Source organism: Acomys russatus, chromosome 15 (assembly GCF_903995435.1).
Source record: "Acomys russatus chromosome 15, mAcoRus1.1, whole genome shotgun sequence".
Taxonomy (NCBI): Eukaryota; Metazoa; Chordata; class Mammalia; order Rodentia; family Muridae; genus Acomys; species Acomys russatus.
The window spans coordinates 50,451,814-50,474,301 of record NC_067151.1 but is presented as its reverse complement, the minus strand read 5'-3'; the positions used below and the strand labels follow the sequence as shown (position 1 = coordinate 50,474,301).

General features: G+C 34.5%; 1 protein-coding gene across 1 annotated transcript in view; it reads right to left on the bottom strand.

The window, feature by feature from the left end:
- Fstl5 (follistatin like 5) overlaps nt 1-22,488 on the bottom strand; it is a 483,380-nt gene that overhangs the window by 191,103 nt on the left and 269,789 nt on the right. Inside the window, exon 6 of the mRNA XM_051156911.1 lies at nt 20,200-20,366. Coding sequence (XP_051012868.1) covers nt 20,200-20,366 — 167 coding nt within the window. The remainder of the gene's footprint in view (nt 1-20,199; nt 20,367-22,488) is intronic.

Here is a 22,488-nt window from a genome sequence, read left to right as displayed (position 1 = left end):
TGCTGGGGCCTGGTAACTCCCAGGTGTCTGTAATCTCATACGCCCCTTAAATGAAATGGGAGGCAGAGAAATCCTCAGGTTCCTGTGAGTGAGGAACAATGAAAGACTGTCTCAATGGAGAAGGCAAGGTTTGATGTCTAATGTTTTTCTCTTACCTTCACATGTGTGCCATGGTAGCTGTGCTCCTGAACTCAAACAAATGAGCAGTCTCATATAATCAGACATGTAAATATAATAGACACACAAGCACGTACACACACACACACACACACACACAAAACATGGTTGAACTTTCATTAAATAGAAAAAAAAAGTCTTCAATTATTACTCATGAATCCAGGTAATAAGTACTTAACTCAATATAATCAGTTTTAATAATATTTGTAGGTAATAATACATAGAAAGTAATATGTTTTGATCAAGTATTATTATTGTAGCAATGGAAAATGGCTTTATTACTTGAAAAATCGAGTAATGTGATTTACTATGCTACTATTATATTGTGGTTACCTTAACTGGTGGACAAAGAACTATGTAGTTGTCAATTCTTGCTAATGGAATGATTTTCTACACCTCAGGAATAGAAAATAGTTACCTCAATGTGACAAGGGTCATTTTGAGCATGACAGCACATCAAAACTTTGTTTACTCTAGGAAGCCAAGGTCAGTTTATTACATACAAAGAAAAATGCCCACAGTAAAAAATAAGATAAAAATTGTAAAATGTTGTGCATACCCGATGGGAAACCAAGAGTTTGGTAGAAAGAAATTACTATTATTTTTCACACACAGATGGAAGAAAAGAAGAAAGGAGCTAAAGAGAAAAACAGAGGGGACAGGAAAAGAGGGAGGAGGAGAAAAAAAGGGTTGAAGAAAAAAGGAGGAAGGAAGGATGAAAGGGCCCTCATGTCTTTATGAACAGATAAGAATTTGAATTAAAACAATTTCAACAACTATCACTTATGAATACATTCTGTCAGCATTAACATGCCCTCAGAGTAAAATATTATTGAGATCAACTTCCTTAGGGTTTCTTTTAAAATGGGCAAAACTTTGAAAGAGAAAGTCTGATTTTTATCCTTATACTTGTTAATAATTTCCTGGTTAACCCCATAAAGTACAAGCTCCAAAACGTGGAATGGTTATGAAAATTATGTTTAAATACATAGACAAATGCAAATACGCGTACTTGAAGTTTTACTTTCTTTAAAAGTAGTACCCAATAATGAAGAGATTTTAATGTAATATATTGGACACTACATTTTCATAATAAATTATATATATTCAAAATTACTTGTAAATAATTCCACTGTCATAACACTCTCAAATGTACCACCAAGGTGGCAAAAATATTACCCAAATGACAAAATTTGGTTTCAGTACTTTTACATTATATTTATAGGTATATGTTCATTTAAATTTTAAGTTCAACCTTTGTGTGTTATTACATCAAAATTTTCATATACTTAAAAACATTAATATGAAATATTACTGCACTCCACAAAAAGATATGAGATGCTCACGGTTGTTTGTGAAAATTACTAATAATTTCCTTCCTAGTTAGTGAGATAACTATTCTTCAGAAGTTAATAGTGAATGTTGTGGTAAACTATCTCCTACGTGCTTGTTATAATGTTGTTCTCTTGTGTTTAGGTACATTTCATCTTCAGAAATCCACTTTTTACACTGAAGACCTTGTGAATCTCCTCAAAAGTTTACTCTGTAATTACACTTGCAAAAGATTTCCATGTAGCATCAAGAAAATCCTTGTTGGGCACATAGCCATGGGATCCCTGGGTAATTTCAGGAATTCCAGGTCACACATAGGATTCCCTTCATTTTGCTTTCCTTTGTTTTCATTGTTCTCAGGAGGAAGAACCTCTCAATGCAACTGGTCTCCGGCTGATTAACTGCTCTCAGGAGAGCTATCCTAACATTTGGTAAGAATCCTGGGTCATCACTTCCATCACCAATCCCATTAGCATTCTTCCTACATACCTTTTGTGGCCACAGGTGATTTGGTAGATTTTACATTCATCTCACAATATAACTCTGCAACATAACTGAATGCTTAGTGTTCAAACTCAAGGCCTTAGGCCCTAGATGATGGTCACAGGACATAACCCACACCAGGAGAAAAGAAGGATAGTGTTAAGGTCCCTCAAAATGTGTTGTTATGGGCTACAGATGTAACTCAGTAGCAGAGTGCTCACCTAAGATTAGTGGGACCCTATGTTCAATCCTTGCACTACAAAAAAAGCTGTTGCAAAGAGTAAACAGAGCTACAAATTTTTAACAATAGATGTGTTATTTCATAAGACCATTAAGATAATTAATTCTTCAGCATAAATATTTTGATTGTATTATATTAATATGTATTTTATTCCACTTAAAGCTAAAAATGTGTAGTAATTGAAAAAAATACAACATCATTTGCTTCATTGCTGTAAAGTATCAGAAAGAAATGGGCATATTAAAGGATTCTAATATGAGTTATAACTTTTAACCTATGTTTGTGCCTTAGTACTTTTTTTTTACATTTATTGATTTTTATCCTTTTCTTCTTGAGATATGCTCATATTTTTTAAAGATGTATTTATTTATTGTTATTGCATATACAGTGCTCTACCTGCATACACATCTTCATGCCAGAAGAGGGCAACAGATCTCATTCCAAATGACTGTGAGCCACGATGTGCTTGCTGGGAATTGAACTCACGACCTCTGGAAGAGCAGTCAGTGCTCTTAACCTCTAAGCCATCTCTCCGGCTCCATGCTCTCATTTTGTTTCCCATGCTAACCTCAAACTAGCAGTCACCTTGTTTCAGCATCAAGAGTGATGAGGGTGTGAGCATAAACCACTGCATACTACAGCCTTGGTAAACATGTAATTTTTTAATCTTCATAAACCAGCTTCTGAGCACTTGAAACTGTGTGTGTGAACAGATTTGCACTCAAAAAACTTTTTGCCAGTCTTGTGCATCAGTTAAGCAGGTGTCACAGTGAACACCAGGAACTGTGCTGTAGGGACCCTTGGCCATCATTATCAGCAGCTACAGTTGGAATTGCCCTAAGAAATACTGGATGGTACTCTCCTCTGATGGCCAGCAGCATATAATATTCTCTGCTACTGAGACACCAGAAAAATATATCCATGCCATAGAAACAAAAGCCTTTAAAAGTTCACTGCAGAAGAACCCACAGTATTGATTTCCAAATGGGCATGAAAGCAAACTGCCTTATAAATACCTAACCATATACTGCAGGTCATTGCAGCTCACTGCCTTCACTGGAGATTTTTTTTTTTCAGTTGCCAGTGCTTAAGGTAGAGACTTACAACTGATCAACCTACTAAGTGACTATGTCGGGCTCGGCCTTAAACTGGACATCTCTAGCAGTCTCTCTTGCATCAAATCTTGGAGACCATCAAGGGGGTCAGAATGAATGTAAGATCCACAGTTCCGGGAGAAGTACAAAACAGTGTTTTCTGGACAAGACACACCAAATGGTACCCATAAACCAAATGCACCTGTGATGATCTATATAAAACTAGCACATCATTGGGCCTATCAATATTTCATGTAAGGCCAAAAGGCTGATCAGGCCCCACTTCTCCTTTAGGTGCTATGGATAGTTAAAGGTAGCTAGAGATGGAATGTCACTTTCTTCAGTGGTGTAGGCATTGACATCTTGCCCATTTTCAAGAGGCCACCTATGTTTTTGGTAGGCAACCTTATTTAAATGTGGTTTGGCATACATAAAAAGACATGAAAGTAAGAAGGAGATACAAGAGGAAAAAAAATAAGTTTCAGTATGAGGAGAGAAAATGAGGCTGGGAAATAAGGGACATAGAGAACCTAAAATTCCTTGGGTACATAACTAAAACAGTCAAAGGAAAAAAATAAATTAAAATTAAATTTTAAATGATAAAGTATGTGCCTTGAGAATCATGTTATGATTATATTTTGTCAATTCCAAGTAAAATTTCTCACTAAAATTTCTCATTAAGCATATCTAAATGTAAAGTTCAAATACTGTGGCATTACATCTTTCTACACTATATGTTTTATTATTACTATTTTAGAAAATTCTTAAGGAAATTGTTTTTTATAGGAAACTTGTCAAAAATAAGCAAACTCATTTATTTCAATTCTTTTTTTTTTTTTATGGTATTGGGACTGGAACTTGGAGTCTTGGGCTTACTAGGCAATTTTGAAATAACTGAATTTTGCCTCTACCACAGTAAACTAAACTCATAATTTGTTCCCCTTGTGTTGTTGCTGCTGTAGTTGTTTTGAAAAAATTATTTTATGATATATCTCAGACTAAATTATAATTCCCATCCTTCTATTGCTGCATCTTGAGTGATGGGCTTAAAAGGCCAGGCTGCCAGTTATTTTTTGTTGGTTTTCTTTCTTGCAATATTTACCAACCTTTCCTAGTCTCAGGCAGTGTTCAACCCCATAGCTGTATCCCTAGCCTAAACCACATATTCCAGTGGTTAGTTAAATGGAAGTAATTTTTATAAATGGTTATATATTTATATTGGTCACTCTTAATGGTGTGTTCTATATAATTAAGTTATATCCCCTGTGATATCTTAGGGTATTATGCAATAAAACACTTGAGTGGAAATCGGCCAAGTATAATATTGTAATTTCTATATATAATTTCATATTTTATATACAAAATATTAAAAAGAATATTGGTTTATATTGGTATAGACACTAAAACAGACTTATGATACAACAGGCAAAATCAACTTATTTTTTTAAACTCAAATCTACTATAAAGTGAAGAAACAAGCTAAAATGGGAAAATACCCACACAGGCAAAATAAATGGACCCTATAACCAATAAATCCAGCTTTCACATCTGGATGTAAATTCATCTCTTCTTTTCTTGATTTTATCCAAGTAAATCTCTTCACCTTCATTTTCTTATTTCTCATGAGAAAAGGAAGATAGACACTACCATGGTTCTTTTCCTGTGACTCCTATATACACAATTTCACTGTCTTATAGAGTTCCTTTCTACAGTTTTAGACTATACACTCAATGTGTGAATTTATAATCCCAAATTAACCAAAGATTTGAATTTAAAATAACAGTTTAGGGAGGGATGAATGAGAGGATACAAGGGATGGGATAACAAGTGAGATGTAATATGAATAAATTAATAAAATATATTTAAAAATAAATAAAATAAAATAACAGTCTGACTCTAACATAATGCCTTTTATTTGGAAATATTATATGCCACACAGAAATATAGTGGCAAAGATAGGAATCACCTAAGGAAACACGCAAATAGAAGATCTATTTTAAAAAGTAGGTCTAATGACAAATTAACATATAATGTAATATCACAGTAAGGTTATTTCATTTTTTGAATTAACTAAAGATGAATGACAGCCATATTCCTTTTAATTTGCAAAGAGATGCCAAAAAGGACATGTGAAATCACTTAAGATCATTAAATTTAACACTAAGTTCTAATGAAATTCATCTTTAATTTATCAAAATGCACATCAATATGAAATTTCCATTTCTAGTTAGTGATTCTTTCCTTTTAATTTCCTATCAGGTTGGTCTTGACAAACTGATTCCCTTGATCACAGTTCTCACTTACTCATTTCTAGTGTCAAGGTTCAGACTACCTGTACAGTCAAACACAGAGGGCCCTGATCTCTAGAAACAATGAACCTCTGTATTCTGACTGAGTACTATATTCAGCTCCCAATACTTTCACATTGTTCTATGTGGAAGCAATTTTCATAACTAATAAGGGGCAAGAAAGTAATGCCCTATGTATTTATAAAAGGAGCTAGGGAAACATGTTTGCAGATCCATTTAAAAGCAATTATCATAATACATACAGTTTAATCTGTGGTACCTTAGCTCTCTAGTTCATGAATGACCTATGTCCTTCAGCTACCAGCAGCTGTCCCAGTGCAAGAGTATTCAATTTCCTTCATCTCTCTTTTTCTTTTCTTTTTGGTTTGGTTTTCTTTCTATGATTTCAGCACTGAATTTGAACATCTAACATTGAATCTCATTGTGTTTTGGAAAAGTACTGGTCTCAATTTATATAACTCATATACTGTTGGATGTGTGGTCATCCACTGGAGTGTGATGGGCCAATCAGGGTCACATTATTGAAGAAACCTGACTTTACTATCCTAGCAGCTATCAATTAGCCTCAGCTAGGGATGAGAATTTTTAGTCAACTACCATTATGTGCTGCAATTTGGTCTGACTTTACTATGCACAGGTCTTGGGTATGTTATTACAACTGCTGAAATTCATATGTGCAACTGCCTTGTTGTGTTAGGAAGGCATTGTTTTCTTGTACTCTACTTTCATAATCTTTCAATTGCTTTTTTTTTTCTGGTGGTTTTGGTTTTCTATGAAGCCTAGGCTTTTCTGGGCTTGTTTGTATACCAGCCTGGCCTCAAACTCACAGTTATCTGCCTGCCGTTGCCTCCATGAGTTCTGGGATTACAGGCATGTTCCACCATCAACAGCTACAATCCCCTTTCCTTGATCTCTGAGCCTTGGTAAGAAAGGATATGACAGAGATGTCCCCTTTAGTACTGGGTGGTCCACTGTCTCTCTGTGCTACTTATCATCTGTTATTAATAGAATCTTCTTTTAATAGGGTTCTTTTCAAAGCTATATGTATAGCAGAAAAAGAGTAGTAGATTTTCCTTCAAAGCCTTTGACCTGTCTAGACACAGTCTATTTTTAAGTGACATATGACCTTATGTCTAAATCTGTTATATATCAGGCTACAGTAAAGATTATAAGCCATATATTTTTTGTAGTAAGGAATCATAAAGCCATGTGATTCTATGAAATATATGATAGTGTATTCACATTGACAAACACTGTTAGATGGGGAAAAGTGTCTTGTATGAAAGAAGCATGGCATCCCTCCCGCTCAATCTAAACCAATTTAGCTCCTGGAAGCATGTGGTAAAATTCTTGAGGAATGTGACTCATTGACAAAAAAAAAAAAACCATGAGCAATGTTTAGACATGGCCATAAACAAGTATAAAACCTTGACCTGAAGTTCCTCGTGAAGGGAGTCTCTCATTGTCATAAAACCAAGAAGCATTGCCCCTTTATTACTGCCCCATTGGAAGTGTAGTCTGGAGCCCAGGATCCTTTCTTCCCACACTCCTAAACAGAACCTTCTTGTGAATGTTTCTCAGACACTTCTGCTGAAACCCCACTGTAGGGAAAGAAGAGGGCTTGGAGGCGTGTTTCCCACTATCCCTTAGTACTTCTGCACTCCTAGCCTTTGCATCCCCTTCACATCTTTATTAAATGCCATGGTTCACCAGTGGCGCATCTCTGGGCAGTGATCTGGTTCACTGTCTTTAGGTCAATTAATCTGATCCTTAGCAATTGCACTTTTGTTAGAAATGAACAATAGAGATCTTAACAGGTTCTATGATTTAAGCACTTGGTTATCTTTCACATTTTCTTTAGTGTTGCATTTTTATCAGCTTGATTGTATGGACCAACCGCTATGGTACCTTGTTCTCTTCAGATCAGATGAGACATTAAAATATTATCTTTTGAGCATTTCTTGCCTAGAAAACATGGATAAGTCAGAAGGAAGGCCTTTATTAATGGAATGGAATACTGGAATTTATCCCAACAGGAAAATTTCACGCAAGATTGATTCATAAATCTTAAACTGATAAATCTTGTCTCTTGCCCAAATGCTGAGAAATGCTGTGACTGGGAACCATGAAGACATAGTCAGGTGACTAGGACTGAACACTGATTAACTAGGACTATCTTTATTTTCATAGTGGATATTGTGTAATTAAAGTTTAACTACATAATGACTCCTAGACTGATGAGCCAGTCTGAAAAATCTGAGAAATCACCTACAAAGCTATGGCTTTGTTCTTTCGACAGTGTCCTTTGCCTTACAGAAGCTCTTCAGTTTCGTGAGGAACCATTTATTAATTGTTGACCTTAGTGCCTGGGCTGTTAGTGTTCTGTTCAAGAAGTTGTCTCCAGTGCCAATGAGTTCAAGGCTGTTCCCCACTTTTTCTTCTAACTGATTTAGTGTGTCTGATTTTCTGTTGAGGACTTTAATTCACTCAGACTTGAGTTTTGTGCATGGTGATAAATATGGATCTATTTTCATTTTTCTTCAGGTAGCCATCCAGTTAGATCAGCAACATTTGTCCAAGATGCTATCCTTTTCCCATTTTATAAATTTAGCTTCTTTGTCAAACATCAAGTATTATTAAGTGCTGGTTCAAAAGTATTGATTTTTGCTGGAACCTTAAAGCAAGAACTGCTACAACAGGTGATTTTGTCCTGTATGTGTCTCTTGAGTAAGAGTTTCTCATTTCTGACCTCACAATAATGCCTGCAGAAAGAACTGTCTCTCTGTTCTTTTTGAAGTATTTCACTCTTAAATACAAGACCAAAGTTTCAAGTTCTTCTTTTTCTTTTAATCCTGAGGTTCATCTTTCATTCTTGTATAACTCATTTAAAATACATATTACCCTGTCCTAGTAATTGGTACTGTTGTCTTTTATTTACTTGGCGGCTTACCTCATAGTCAGTGTGTTATATAGCTGCCTTTGACAGACAAACTTTGTAACATTGTGAAGACACATTACTAATAACAAATTCACCAGTTTATGTATGTGTGTATTTGTTACAAATTTCAGAAAATAATTCAAATTCTCTTTTGTATTTGGATAAATGTGGAGACAGGAGAACATTTTAGGATAAATGAGTAGATATTTCAGATGAAAACTGATAAACTACATCTGTACTGCATTTCACTTCATGATACCTTCTGTTTGAATAGTGAAGCTATAGATTTCTCATACAGAATTCATTCTTGCATACAAAAATATCTGTTCCAAAATTTTAACAATAACAACAATTCTTATGTTGTACTTCACAAACTACTGATTTAGAGGAAAATTGACTCAGGTAGACATCATGACGATAGTCATTAGGCATTGGGGTAGTCTTTTTCAAAGTCCTATTGATTTATATAATCTAAAGGCTAAGAGCACTTTTGTTCATAAACCTGGCCACACAGACTTTTTGATTCACTTAGTTGTGGCATTCTAACTAGTGTTCTACAGTTACAAGTTACAAATTCTGCATTTTGAATTTATGATGAGAAAATACATTTCTATTATTCATAAAATAAATTATTTATACACTTTATATCCCAATCATAGTCCCCTCCTTTTCCTCTCCCCAGTCCCACCCTCCTCCATTTCCCCCCATCTCCTCTCCCTTTTTTCTCAAAGAAGGGAAGCCCTCCCCACCACCAACCCATCCCACTACATCAGGTCACATCAAGATTGAGCATAAGCTCTTCCCCTGTGGCCTGGCCTGGCAACCCCACCAGTGGGATGTGATCAAAACACAGGCAACAGAGTCCATATCAGAGACAGCCCTTAATGTTTCTATTATTAAGATTGAGATACAAGTAATATTTTCTTAACAACTAAATAAGAATTTAATCTGATACATTCCTGTGAAATAGTCAGTTGGCTTATCTAGAATTTTACAATTTATGTAATAGTTGATATTCAGTTGTTTGATTAATAGAACATCCAACTACAGTAACTATTATTAGAAATTAACAAGGGAATAAAAAAAAAACAACACATGGTATGGGAATATCACCCAAGAATAGGAAAATGGAATCACTACTAGTTTCCTAGTGCTAAAGGCATGCTTTACCTTAATGTCTCTCAGAAATAGTTTTTAGATGTGTAATGTATCTCTTGTACAAGTGAGTAGAATGTGATATAGAGAGGAGATAAGTATGCCTGTGTTCTGTGTCCTGGAAAATGATAAGATAATTGTTCCATATTTATAAGCATATATGTGGAAATCTTTACTAGGGATTGTCTGAAGATGGACAATGTTCTATAAATAGTAGCAATATTTAATCTTACTAGACAACGTATTCTATTCTTACTACTTAATTTTATTACTAAGCATTTAAACTTTCTCTTTTATTCAGTTAAATTACAGGGCATAAAAATATCCTTCTAAAATATAAGTATGATTTCGAAATAAATCAAATGTAACTGCTGAAATGTCACATGGGGCAATCTTGTGTACAGGGCAGACATTATTTACAGAGCGTTCTTTGTTGCACTACTTATACAAGTTCACATGGACGGCCACAGAATCAGAGTCCTAGTTAACTGTTACTAGCCAAAGTTACAACCACAGAAAAACCAAGGACTGTTAAACCATGCACAACAACAGTTCAAAGTGATATTGCTCTTTGAGTCTTTCTAAGTTCTACTGTAATTTTTCAATACAAAATAGGACTAAAAGCCTTAAGTATTCTCACACACCTATAATAGAATGACTAGGCCTGGAGAGATAGGTCAGAGATTAAGAGCTCTGGCTCCTCATTCAAAAGTCCTGAGTTCAATCCTCAGCAATCACATGATGGCGTACAACCATCTATAATGGAATCTAATGTCCTTTTCTACCTGATGCTCTCTTCTGTCATGTAGAAATACATGCAATAGAGTGCTTATATACATAAGTAAATAAATCTTTAGAAAAGGATGACTATATGAATTGATTGTTTATATATTTTTTTGATATTTACCATAAATATATTCTTTTTAAAATAAAAATTCAATAATGTTAGAGGAACATTCATAGTATTTCCTTAAAATATATTATAGTTTTTACCTCTAAAAATGTTTGTTTCCTAAAAATGATAATGCCAATCCATTAGAAGTAGCCTTTATTTTAGATATTGGTGCTCTTATTTATACAAGTGAGGATAAATGCTAATTTTATAAAACCTAAAATCACACAAAACAAAATATTCATCATATGTAATTCTGCCAACATTCAAAGTTGCTAAATATTCCATTTGAGTCAATAAATTGTATTTAATTATCACATTATTGAAATTATTTATAATAGAATTTAATTATAGATAAATTATGTTTTAATATTGAAATTATAGTAAAATCAAAATATGTTTTCCACATTGAAATGAACTTTGAGTTATTATTTTAACAACATGAATGTAAACTGATGATGATTGTCAGTGAAACCTATGATAAATATGATTTACTTTCAAAAGAGAAAACTCATATTTTATATGACATTGCCAATTAACACTTTACTTCCTTAAATTAAATTTACAATCATTTCTATATTAACAAGTGACACTGGGGGAAAAAAATCACATACCTTGAAGTAATTTCATTTTATTCTTCTATCTAATTTTAAAACCATGTATAGGTAAGGGGAAAGTGGCATAAGTCTCTAAATTTCTCAAAATCTTTACTAACTGGAAAACAAAGGTCCACACACAGGATCCTTTAAGTGAGATTTCAGTTATGACTTCTGTCATTTCATTACTGGTTCCTGAAGCAGTGAACACAGACAAGTGTGATAAAGACAGATAGTGTCCATGCATACAGTTCCATAACGAAAATAACTGAGATTTTCTTCATTTTAAATCAGAATTCAACTTTTTCTACTCACTTAATGAAGCAAATTAAGATACAAAGAAACTAAGTATTACTATTAAAGTAATTGTTTGCATTCTTACAATAGAAATTATCAAACATCTATTTTGTTTTTAATAATGAAAGGGTATTTTCATTTTCGATGTTATGACTTTTGGTGATTGTGATGCAATTAAAACATCACAATGTTCTTTACCTGGCACAAGCACTCTTAGGATATATTTTCCTAACATATTTCATGTGCAGAGTTTAGTATTATTAGCTAGATTCACAATGTCTTAAAGAGGGAATATTTTTCCAGAAATTATCTTAGGTAACTTAGTTTCTATTCACCACATCAACAGTTACTCTAAAGGTAAGTTGAAAAAAGTTCTCTAGTATGGTGAGGTTGGAAAATGTATCAAGTAATGATAACTTTAAGTGTTCTGTAAGAGACTTACTCTTAGTTTTAAAAGTTATTGTGTCAAAAAATGCCCAGTGGTGAGAGTTGGGTGGAGAAGTCTTCTACTATTAAAGTTTGGGGTTTGATACATGACTTAATGTTTCTTTTATGAATATGGTTACCCTGGCATTTGGAACATACATGTTCAGAATTGAGGTGTCAACCTGGTGGATTTTTCCTTTGATGAGTATGAAGTGGCCGTCCCATCCCTTTTGATTAGTTTTGAAAGTTTATTTTTATTAGATATTAAAGTGTCTATTCCACCTCACTTCTTGGGTCCATTTGCTTGGAAAACTCTTTTCCAGAACTTTACTCTGAGGTAATATATATCTTTGTGGCTGAGGTATGTTTCTAGTATGCAGAAGTATGATGGATCCTGTTTTCACATCCATTCTGTTAGTTTGTGTCTCTTCATTGGTTAATTGAATCCAATGATGTTGAGAAATATTACTGACCAATGATTGCTAACACCTGTTATTTTGATGTTGGTCGTGTTAGGGTGTGTCTTTGTGTGTGACCCTTGTTTTGCTTTTGCTGGTGTGGAATTATTTATTTCATATGGTTTTTAGGGTGTAGTTAACGTCCTTGGGTTGAATTTTTCCTTCTAGTAATTTCTATAGAGCTGGCTTTGTGAATAGATATTGTTTAAATTTTGTTTTGTCATAAAATGTCTTGCTTTCACCATCTGTGATGATTGAAAGTTTTGCTGGATATATTAGTCTAGGGTGCCATCTGTGGCATTTTAGGGTCTACAAGATATCTATTTATGCCCTTCAGGCTTTTAAAATCTTGATTGAAAAGTTGGGTGTAATTCTAATAGGCCTACATTTATACTTTCTTGCTCTTCATCCCTTGCAGCTTTTAATATTCTCTCTTCTATATATTTTGTGTTTTGATTATTATGTGGTGATACAATTTTGTTTTTTGGTCTGCTTGGTGTTCTGTAAGCTTCTTGTATGTTTATAGGCATCTCTTTCTTTAGGTTAGAAGTTTTTTTCTATGAATTTGTTGATAATATTTTCTGCGACTTTAAGTTGGAATTAATCCGACAACACCAATGTTTCTAAATATATCCTGTTTTGTATATCTTTGGGGATGAAAATTAGGAAATAATTTTCCATTGTTATAGGTATTAAAATTAGGTGGCATAGTTAGCATAGTCTACTTATAGAATTCCTCCCAAGTTGCAGATGGCTGATATAACTGTCTATTTGTAGTCATAAATATAGACTACCATACATATTTTTAAATGCTTTTAATAGCTATAATTCTTTATACATATATGTAATGACTTTAAATATTTGTACAAAGTAATGATTTTGTTTTTTCTACAAATAGCCTTCTTAGATTGCTCTCACTAACTTAGTTGCTTGTCTCAGGACACTGTTTTCCCCTCTACAACCTAAGAATCTATGACCTGTCACATTGGTAGCTGAGTCTGTTTTGTTTTCACATGAGATCTTCAATTGCTTATAGTCTACATTTGTTATGTTTCAATGAGACGCTTTTCTGTAATGGAGAACAACTATATATGACAAGTACCTTAAACACATTACAGAAATGGAACTAACTTATGAATGATCATGTGTAATATTTTTACCTACATCTGGCATTGAATGGCAGGAGGCTTTCCTGCACTAAATTTTAAAAAATTTATTCTGTATTGGATTGTCTCTAATGTGATGCACACAATTATGAGACTGAGTCTTGCCTCTTCTGGTGTCACAGAAAGAATTATTCATTTTCTCCATTCAGTTGTTATACTTATGAGATTTTCATGGACAGCACTTACCATATAGTTTCTTTCTGTGCTAGTTTATTAAATGTTTCTTTCATGGAAGCGTGTTGATTTGGGGAAATTTTTACAACTTTTTAGCAAAACAATAGTAATAATAAATAATAGTCACCCTTAACACAAGTAATATTGGAAAGAAACTAAGTAGACTTTTCTTCAAGAAAACATATAAATGGTCTGAGATATGCACATTGAGGCCAAACAGCATTGATAGTTGGGAAACTGAAAACTGGAACCATAAAGTAGGACCAGTGAGATTTCTTGTATGTAAAGACACGTACTCCACAAACCAGGAAACCACAGTTCAGTCTCTGTTGTCATGCAAAGAGAGAAATAGATAAGTGACTCTAGAAAGTTGTCCTCTGCACTCCCAAGAAGCTTCATGGTGCATCCACCCACTGACACATCATATATACATAATAATAAAAATTTTCAAGTATAAACATTATTTCCTGCATTAGGATAATTATTACCCCAAAAAAAGATAAATAAAAATATCATGATTAGTCAAAGATATCCGCTGTATCCCAATGACCCTTGCTTGCAATGTACAGCAAAGCATCTCCTATGAATGACAGCCTGAAGGGTTTTCAAAACTTATAAAATAAATTATTATATCAACAACCATTCTCATTTTGGGAATGCACACAAAATAATTGTAATAACTGTCTCAAAAACGTATGTATATGCTCATGCACTTTTCAGTGTAGCCAAGTGTAGTGGCTAGTTTTGTGTCTACTTGACACAAGCCAGAGTCCTCAGAGAAGAAGGAGCCTTGTTCTCCTTGAAGAAAGAAGTGTGTCTATGAAACATCTTTCCTGTCTTGGTGCATCTAAAATTCTGAATGTAAATCAATCTCCACCACATCTTGTCATTATCAACTTAAAACATCTATCCACACCTAAGTACATCTTAACCCCTAAACAACTAAGCTTCAAATACAAATAGCAAAAAACACTAAGAATGTAACATTTATATAATTCCTGATTCTGTCATGTTCTTCTTGCTATAGGTAGTTTATTGTATATACATGTAATAATATAAATGCATGTGTAAAAAAATAAAAAATGTTTAATAAACAAAGAAAAATCACAGAACCAAAAAATAAAAATAGAAAAAAATAAGGTGTTATTTGCCAGGTTAACAGTCCTTCTGTAAACGATACAAATAAAACAACTTTATAAAAGTTTATAAAGAACAAAAAAAAAAAAAAAAAAGAAAGAAAGAAAAGAAAATAAATGCCTCTATGAGATTGAACTGTAAAACATTTTCTCAATTAGTGATCAGTGGGGGTTGGCGCAATTCCTCAGGGGAGGGTGTCATCTCTGGGCTTGTGGTTTTAGGTTATATAATAAAGCAGGCACAGAAAACCACGTGACACAAGTATAAGTAGCTCCCCTCTATCTCCTCTGCATGAGTTCCCGCTTCAGGCTCCTACCCTGTTTGAGACCTTCTCCTGACTTTCTTCAGTGCAAAACAGCAATGTGGAAGGGTAAGCCAAATAATCCTGCTCCTCTCCAACTAGCTTTTTGTCATGGTGTTTTGTCACAGCAATAGAAAACCCTAATTAAGACACCAAGGTGAAGAAATTATTACACAGATGAAAGAGGAAAGACCCACCACTTTTCATCCTTATAATAAGCAACGTTGATAAGCATGAAGGTCATTATGCTTAGGCAAATAAGGCAGGCACAAAAAATAATCTCTACATGATCTGACATTATGAGGAAGCTACAAAAGTCAAGATCATAGAAATAAGGTGTAGAATAACGGTCTCTGTGGCCTATAGGAGGGAAATGAGTTATTACCAGTGGTCTGTTAGGGTAAATAAATAAGCTCTAGGGATATGCTTTAAAATAGTGTCTATTGTTAACAAGACTTTATTGTTGCACTTAAAATTTAAGAAGATTGATCTCATGCTACATCTTTTCACATCAATAAGAAGGAGAAAAAAGAAAGGACATTCAGAGTCCACAGCTTTCAGCACTTCTTTCCTCACTAATCCATGTGGCTTTATGAATGGAATCTAACAAAATATAAAGTAGGATAGAGACAAGCCATGGATCTGTTGGAGTTGAAGGTTGTATAATTTTATTTGATTTCTTCTTAAGAAATTCAATACACAATGGTGAAAATCTGTAATGATCTCTGTGGAAGCATGTAGTGTCTGCAATTGAGACACCCAGTACAATATACCTCAGTATTCTCATTATTAGGCACCTCTTCTAAGGCAGAGAGAATATCATTTGTTGATCAGCTGCTATCCAAATTCTCACACACTACATATTTTTAGACTAATTGGTTCGTGAATGTGAACATGACATGATATTTTATAGATACAGAAGTTAGAAGACAATGTTTCAGACCATGAGCAGATCTGTCACAACTTATGAAAAGCCTCAATGGGATCAGAGAAATCAATAGCTTAGACAAAAGAGAGTCAATAAAATATTAGCTACTAAAGCCAGGAAAGAAAATAACTGAATCCCAGTACAGCCTATGTGGACAGGTGACAATCAGCAGAGATGAACACAAAGCATATTCAGGTGCCCAGAGGCATATATTTTATCTGATTTAAATTCCTAGAAAATATCCAGGTAGTGATAGATCCTGCTATATGCATGTGAACACAGTATTCCAGTGGTAAATTACTATATCTGCATTTTTTTTTATTTTTCCCAAACTAAACACATAATGATTTGTACTTCTTTTTGAAACAGTGTAAATTCTATTAAGCTAGTAATATTTGATAGATGTATTACATTGTTATAGGGTTAACAATAGATAAAGAAAATAATCCAAGGAAAGAAATATAACCCACAAGGCAATGGTGAGTAAGTATTTGAGGACAGTCCAGTTAAATACACCAAACATATCAACAAGGGAGTTCTTGTTAAATTTTTCCTAAGGTTTAAGCCAGAGAGCTAATCATATTTAAGCAGTGCAGAAAACAAACAAAATTTTTGTATAAATTAAAATATTATGAGTCCTCCTAGATGGCTTTGTTTAGATTGGTAAAGATTTATCAGTGTCACCAATTATCTATTTTTCAGCTTCTTATAAAGATGTAAAATAATATCTTGATATGCATATAGTCTTGATATATATCACTGAATTTAACATGAATCTGTTAATTAAAGTTTATCTATATTGAATTTATTCTGTACAGTGAAAAATGACACATCTGAATAGTAATCTAAGTTATATAATTTAATTTTACTTCAATGTTCAGTCTATGTGAAAATATAATATATAAACATGTAATTAGCAAAATAGCCATTGATACTATAAACAAGATGCAGACAAGATGATATATGGTTGAAAAATCCATTTTCTCTAAAAATAAAAGCCAATGCAGGAGGGTAAAAATATGTGATCTGTAAGGAATTGTTGATTGTGGTCTTTCTAGTTTTAGCCCCTACAATGGCTATAAAGTGAATCTTCAGTCTTCAATCATGATCTCCACGCCTGTCTGTTAATTCTTCACCGTCTCCCTACATTTATCTGGAGGATTTACCTGTATTTCTAGTTTTGCATCCCTGCTCTTAATGCAATTTATGTGACCTAGATAATTTGAAAACAAGAAAACACTCATTAGCTTTTGTAAGAATTTGGCCAGAAATTGAAATGAGCAGACAGAGAGATCCATTCAACAGAATGACTGCAATTTCATCTTTTCACGGCCAATAAAAGCTTGCTAAGCAGATAGAACAGTATGCTTCCTAAAGGAGCCTGCTTAAAATAAATAATACCTTCAAATTCTGTGGGTATTATGACTGCATAAACTTGAACATAGTATCTTCTGAGAAATCCCAACTTTCTTTGGTACTTTATGTAACTGAACAGTAAATACCCATTATGTTACACAAAGGGGAGGACATCCATGTTCTCTGAAATATGTATAAAGAAGAAAAGAGGAATAAGAAAACTAAGAATTTTCTAGGATGTAAGACTCAACAAAAGACACAGATTTTTTTGAGTAGCATATAACTAAGTTTTTAACTAAGTATTTTTCAAACAGGGTCATACTTTAGAGTTCTAGACATTTTAAAGTCTACTAGTAAAACAGGCTGGCCTTGAACACATAGAGATCTACCAGCTTCTACCTCCCAAAGTGCCAGGATTAAAATATGTGATACTATACATGTCTCCATACTCCACCTTTATAATGGATCCTGTAGTTTGGTGCTATGGTTTTAGTCACATTATGAAAGAAGAAATAGAATAGGCGTGGTCACAGAACCTAGGAGGGATCTCCATTATATTGACAAATAAGCATAATATCCAGCTTCTTTCCCATTATCTATCCTTACCCCACAGCTCAGAGTTCCTCCCAATATTGCTCAGAGAAGCTTCTTTTTGTTTATGTGGCTCAAGAAGACTAGACTCACCACTGGTCAAATTGTAAAAGATAAGTTGACTATAGAGTTGGGACTATATCTTGCACTCATTTACTGCAAGGCTTGGGTAATAGCATGGAAAGGGGAATGCATAAAAACCAGAGGACCTGGAAAACTGCTTTTAAATGATGTCTTCTAATGTAATAGGATTGGTGCACCCATGAACTCGCAATGGCTGTAGCTGCCTGAACAAAACCTTCACCAGACTAGTCAAGATCCCCGTATGAATAAAAGAAGGGCACACAATATCCCACTCCTACTTGAGAGCTTCATGGCTTCAAGAACTACTGAAGAGAGAAAGAGTCAGTGGTTAGTTTGTCTTTTAATATGGCACTTGGTAGGTTGTTATTTTCTGATTATCAGCTGAAAAGTCATGTGCCTTTAGGGAGCACTAATTGAATCCCTTAGGATAAAATATGCACATACACAATGTGTGTGTGTGTGTGTGTGTGTGTGTGTGTGTGTGTGTGTGTGTTAAACAGAAGAAAAGGACATGGAGTCGAATGGCAAACATGGATGTTGAAAATGCTTGGAAGGGTTGGAGGGGAGAAGGGTTGGAGGAGTGCATAAGATCAAATTCCTTAAGGTATATGAAATTAGCAAAAATAAAAATAATACAATTAGAGGATTTTAAAATAAAGATCAATATATCTCAATTCCACATAATCCCCTATCTGCATAAACATATGACTTTTGCTTCTTGCTAGCTTGTAGTATGACAGTCACTTCCTCAGGATTAGGGAATGAACTGCAATGTGTGTCTGTTTTAATTTCCCCTATGTAGGCATAGCCTGCCAAGCTGAGTTTAGCTATAAACCCCTAGTAGTAAACCTAATTACACAGTCATGTTCCTTCACACTTAAATTTTTTTAAATTAATGTGGTAATCAGAATAAAAATGGCCCCCATAGGCTCATATATTTGAATAATTATAGCCATCAAGAAGTGGCACTATTTGAATGGATTAGGAGGTGTGGCTTTGTTGGATGAAGGTTTTAAAAGGCCAAACTAGGCTCAGTGACTGGTTCCTCTTCCTGTTTGTGGATCCAGGTATAGACCTTTCACCTACTTCTTCAGCACCATGTCTGCTTGCACGCTTCCCATCCTGGTGATAATGGAATAAACCTTTGAAACTGTAAGGAAACCCCCAATAAAAATGGCTTCTTTTATAGCAGTTGCCATGGTCATGGTGTCCCTTCACCACAATAATACAGAAAGACAATAGTTCTTGCTCCTAATGGATTGTAAAGAAACACTCAATTTAGTCTCATCTGACTTTTCACAAGCTTCTTGTTGTTCAACCATGGTGACAATGAAATGGGATTAACTATCAGCAGTTAGCTTTATTCTCATGAGTCTTTAATGAATATAGCTTCTAGAGATGCTTAATCAATATGGGAAATTTAGGGTTTTTTTTACCGTGTTATACCCATTCTTTGAAAAACACTCAAGCTTTGTTCAATATTGAGGCAGCTCACCCTATGTGGAAGGACATGGTAGTCTCTTTTTGCAGTGAACATAGAATGCTCTGTAGTTATTTGTTTCACCAAAGAAAGTGGGGATACCGTAGATGTGCAAACAGCTCTTCTTTCTAGAATGTGTTGCCTAAGTAGATGGGCTTTATTAATAAATACACACATACAGAAAGATCATACATTTTGTTCTTGAATATGAACATGCACAATTTAAGCTTATGTGACTGTGTTTACTGGAATAATTTTTAGATGTGAATTTACTGGGGACACAATTTGCATTTAAAACTAAAGATATATTTATTATAATGTATTTTTTCAGGAATGCACTGTTATATAATGTTAGTACACGAATACAAATGATTTGCATAATTACACCTGGTTTTTTTTTTTTGGTTTTTTTTTTTTTTTTTTTTTTTTGTACCTACAAACTGGGAGAATGGCTATACAGCCTTCTAATAATTCTCTTTTACGCTATATCTAGGATTTATTTAGCTTCCCAGACCCTACAGAGACTGAAATAAACCATGCAAGAGATACACACACTGGACAACATCTCTGTTGCACATACTCACATTGATGTCTTCCAAATCTAAGTTATTTAGAACAATGTTGTTCCTCTTCCATATGATAGGGGGTCTCAGAGCTCCCAAAATGGCACAACTCAGAACAGCACTTTGTCCCACGGTAGCTGCAGTAATGCTTACTCTCTGATCCTCAGGCAGACTCAACTGGATCACCTCTGCAACAATAAAGTGGCCATAAATTGTTGGTGAGTAGCTCATTTTCCAGTGTTAATTAGTATAAAGTTTTTGAATACCAGTGATTTTGGCTTTTAATTTGAATAACACAGAAAAAAAATAAAGTGAAAAAAAGAGTAAATTGTTTCCAATGAAAGGTCAGAATGGCATTTCAATTTAGTTGATTGACAAGCATTCTCCTGAGGCAATGAGCTATTAAGCATGAACCGAGTATCTGAAGAAGAGTTACAATAAGCCTAGCAGATTGCCTGAGAGAAAGATCAATTGTTCAACCACCAATTCAAAACATTCTGTGTCATCAGCACTGAAATAAAAAAATGACATTGTTTATTGTTTATTGTCTGATAGATTCATACCGTAGGCGAGGTGAGATCACTGTTGGCCAGTTTCAAAAAACAGTTACAGAGCTGAATGGGTAAAATGCATCATTAAGCAGAAAAACCTAATTTGACTCTTAAAAAACAATAAATTTATTTGGGAAGTTGTCAGAGGAGAGGAAAAAGAAAAACTCCCCAAATTTACCAGCCATATAGCAGTTAAGTGGTATTATGCCCACTTCCTCTGCCTGAGTGCTGATACAGGCCAGTCATTTTCAGGTCTTTGAATTTTACACCCAAACATTTCTTTTATATAATGTTTATATGTCTGCCAATGATTTTGCAGAGTCATGAGCACACTTTGGAAGTCTGAATGTAGCTTTTCTCATTGAAGTCAATACTCTCAGCCCCTGAGAATTAACAGCCAGCTGCTGACTGGTCGCCATTAAGATAACTGAAACAGTATCTCTCATTTCTGCATCCATGTGGATCTTCCTGTGGTTCCTATCTAATGTCCAGACTCTTATTTTGACACACTGTTGTGGAATACCACATTTCGATCTGCTTAGCCTGAGCCACTTAAAATTGGAGTCACTCACAATTGGAAGTGTGGGCTTAGACACTTCTTGTGGGGGACTGTGTGACCCCCATTATGTCTTCTAATATGAACCTGTGTCCTAAATGTAATTTCTCCCCCGATACCATTCATTTTTTTTCTCACATTAAAGGCCCATTTGTTCTTACTTCTGTTCTTTTAACCTTATCTGTCTTGAAGACAAAGACAAGTGAGTTTTATATGATATACTCATTTAACAAATAGATGTGTGGAGTTTGGTACCACCATCAGTCCCAATACAGTTAATCGCATGTATTTGCAATGGAAAACTAAGAGTTCCATAAGACCTCTGCCCTCCTTATGGACATAGAAAGGGCTCATATTGAGTGCCTTGTATGACATTCAGTACACTTCTACATACCACTAAATGGGAAAGTTGGAAATAGATGAGATTCCTATTCTATTACACAGTACCATGTCTCCAATACAGGTTTAGTTAGATTATTACTATTCTCCATTATCCAAGAAGTGGGCAGGATAGTCTTTAAACTGAAAATTTACAGAGATTCTACCCAATATCCTTTTTTAAAATTACACAAGAAACACACACACACACACACACACACACACACACACACACACACACAAAGACAACAATTACCTTGCTGAGTCATTTGCATATAGTTTAATTTTTCTGAATAACATTTACCAATACTTGCTCTTTTTTTTTTTTTTTTGCCTGCTGCATCCTGAATAATAGGAGTATGAGACTATTTTCCATCTGCTGTTATTTAATATAGATTCTGCCAAATACATATATATACATACATATACATACATATGTATATACATAAATATACATATGTGTACACAGAGAGACAGAGAGAGAGAGAGAGAGAGAGAGAGAGAGAGAGAGAGAGAGAGAGAGAAATCCTTGAAGTTTGTTTGGTGCACTGTCTATTAAGATGCTGATTTCTGTGCCCTGAGATCTGGTTTCAGTCAGGATGTGGGCCATGTCACGATCATTGGTGGTCATGGTTGTATAAGCATTGTTCCCCAATAATTTCTGACTGCCTAATTCAGAAGCTAAACCTCCAATGGTTGGGCAAGAGAGGACAGGGAAGCTGGACCTCTGTGCCCAGTTGAGGGGTCTCAGGTAGGGACCATGATGTAGAGGGAGAAGAAGGAATAAGAGGAAGAAAAAGGATATAGCTGCGAGGAGCTGGCCAT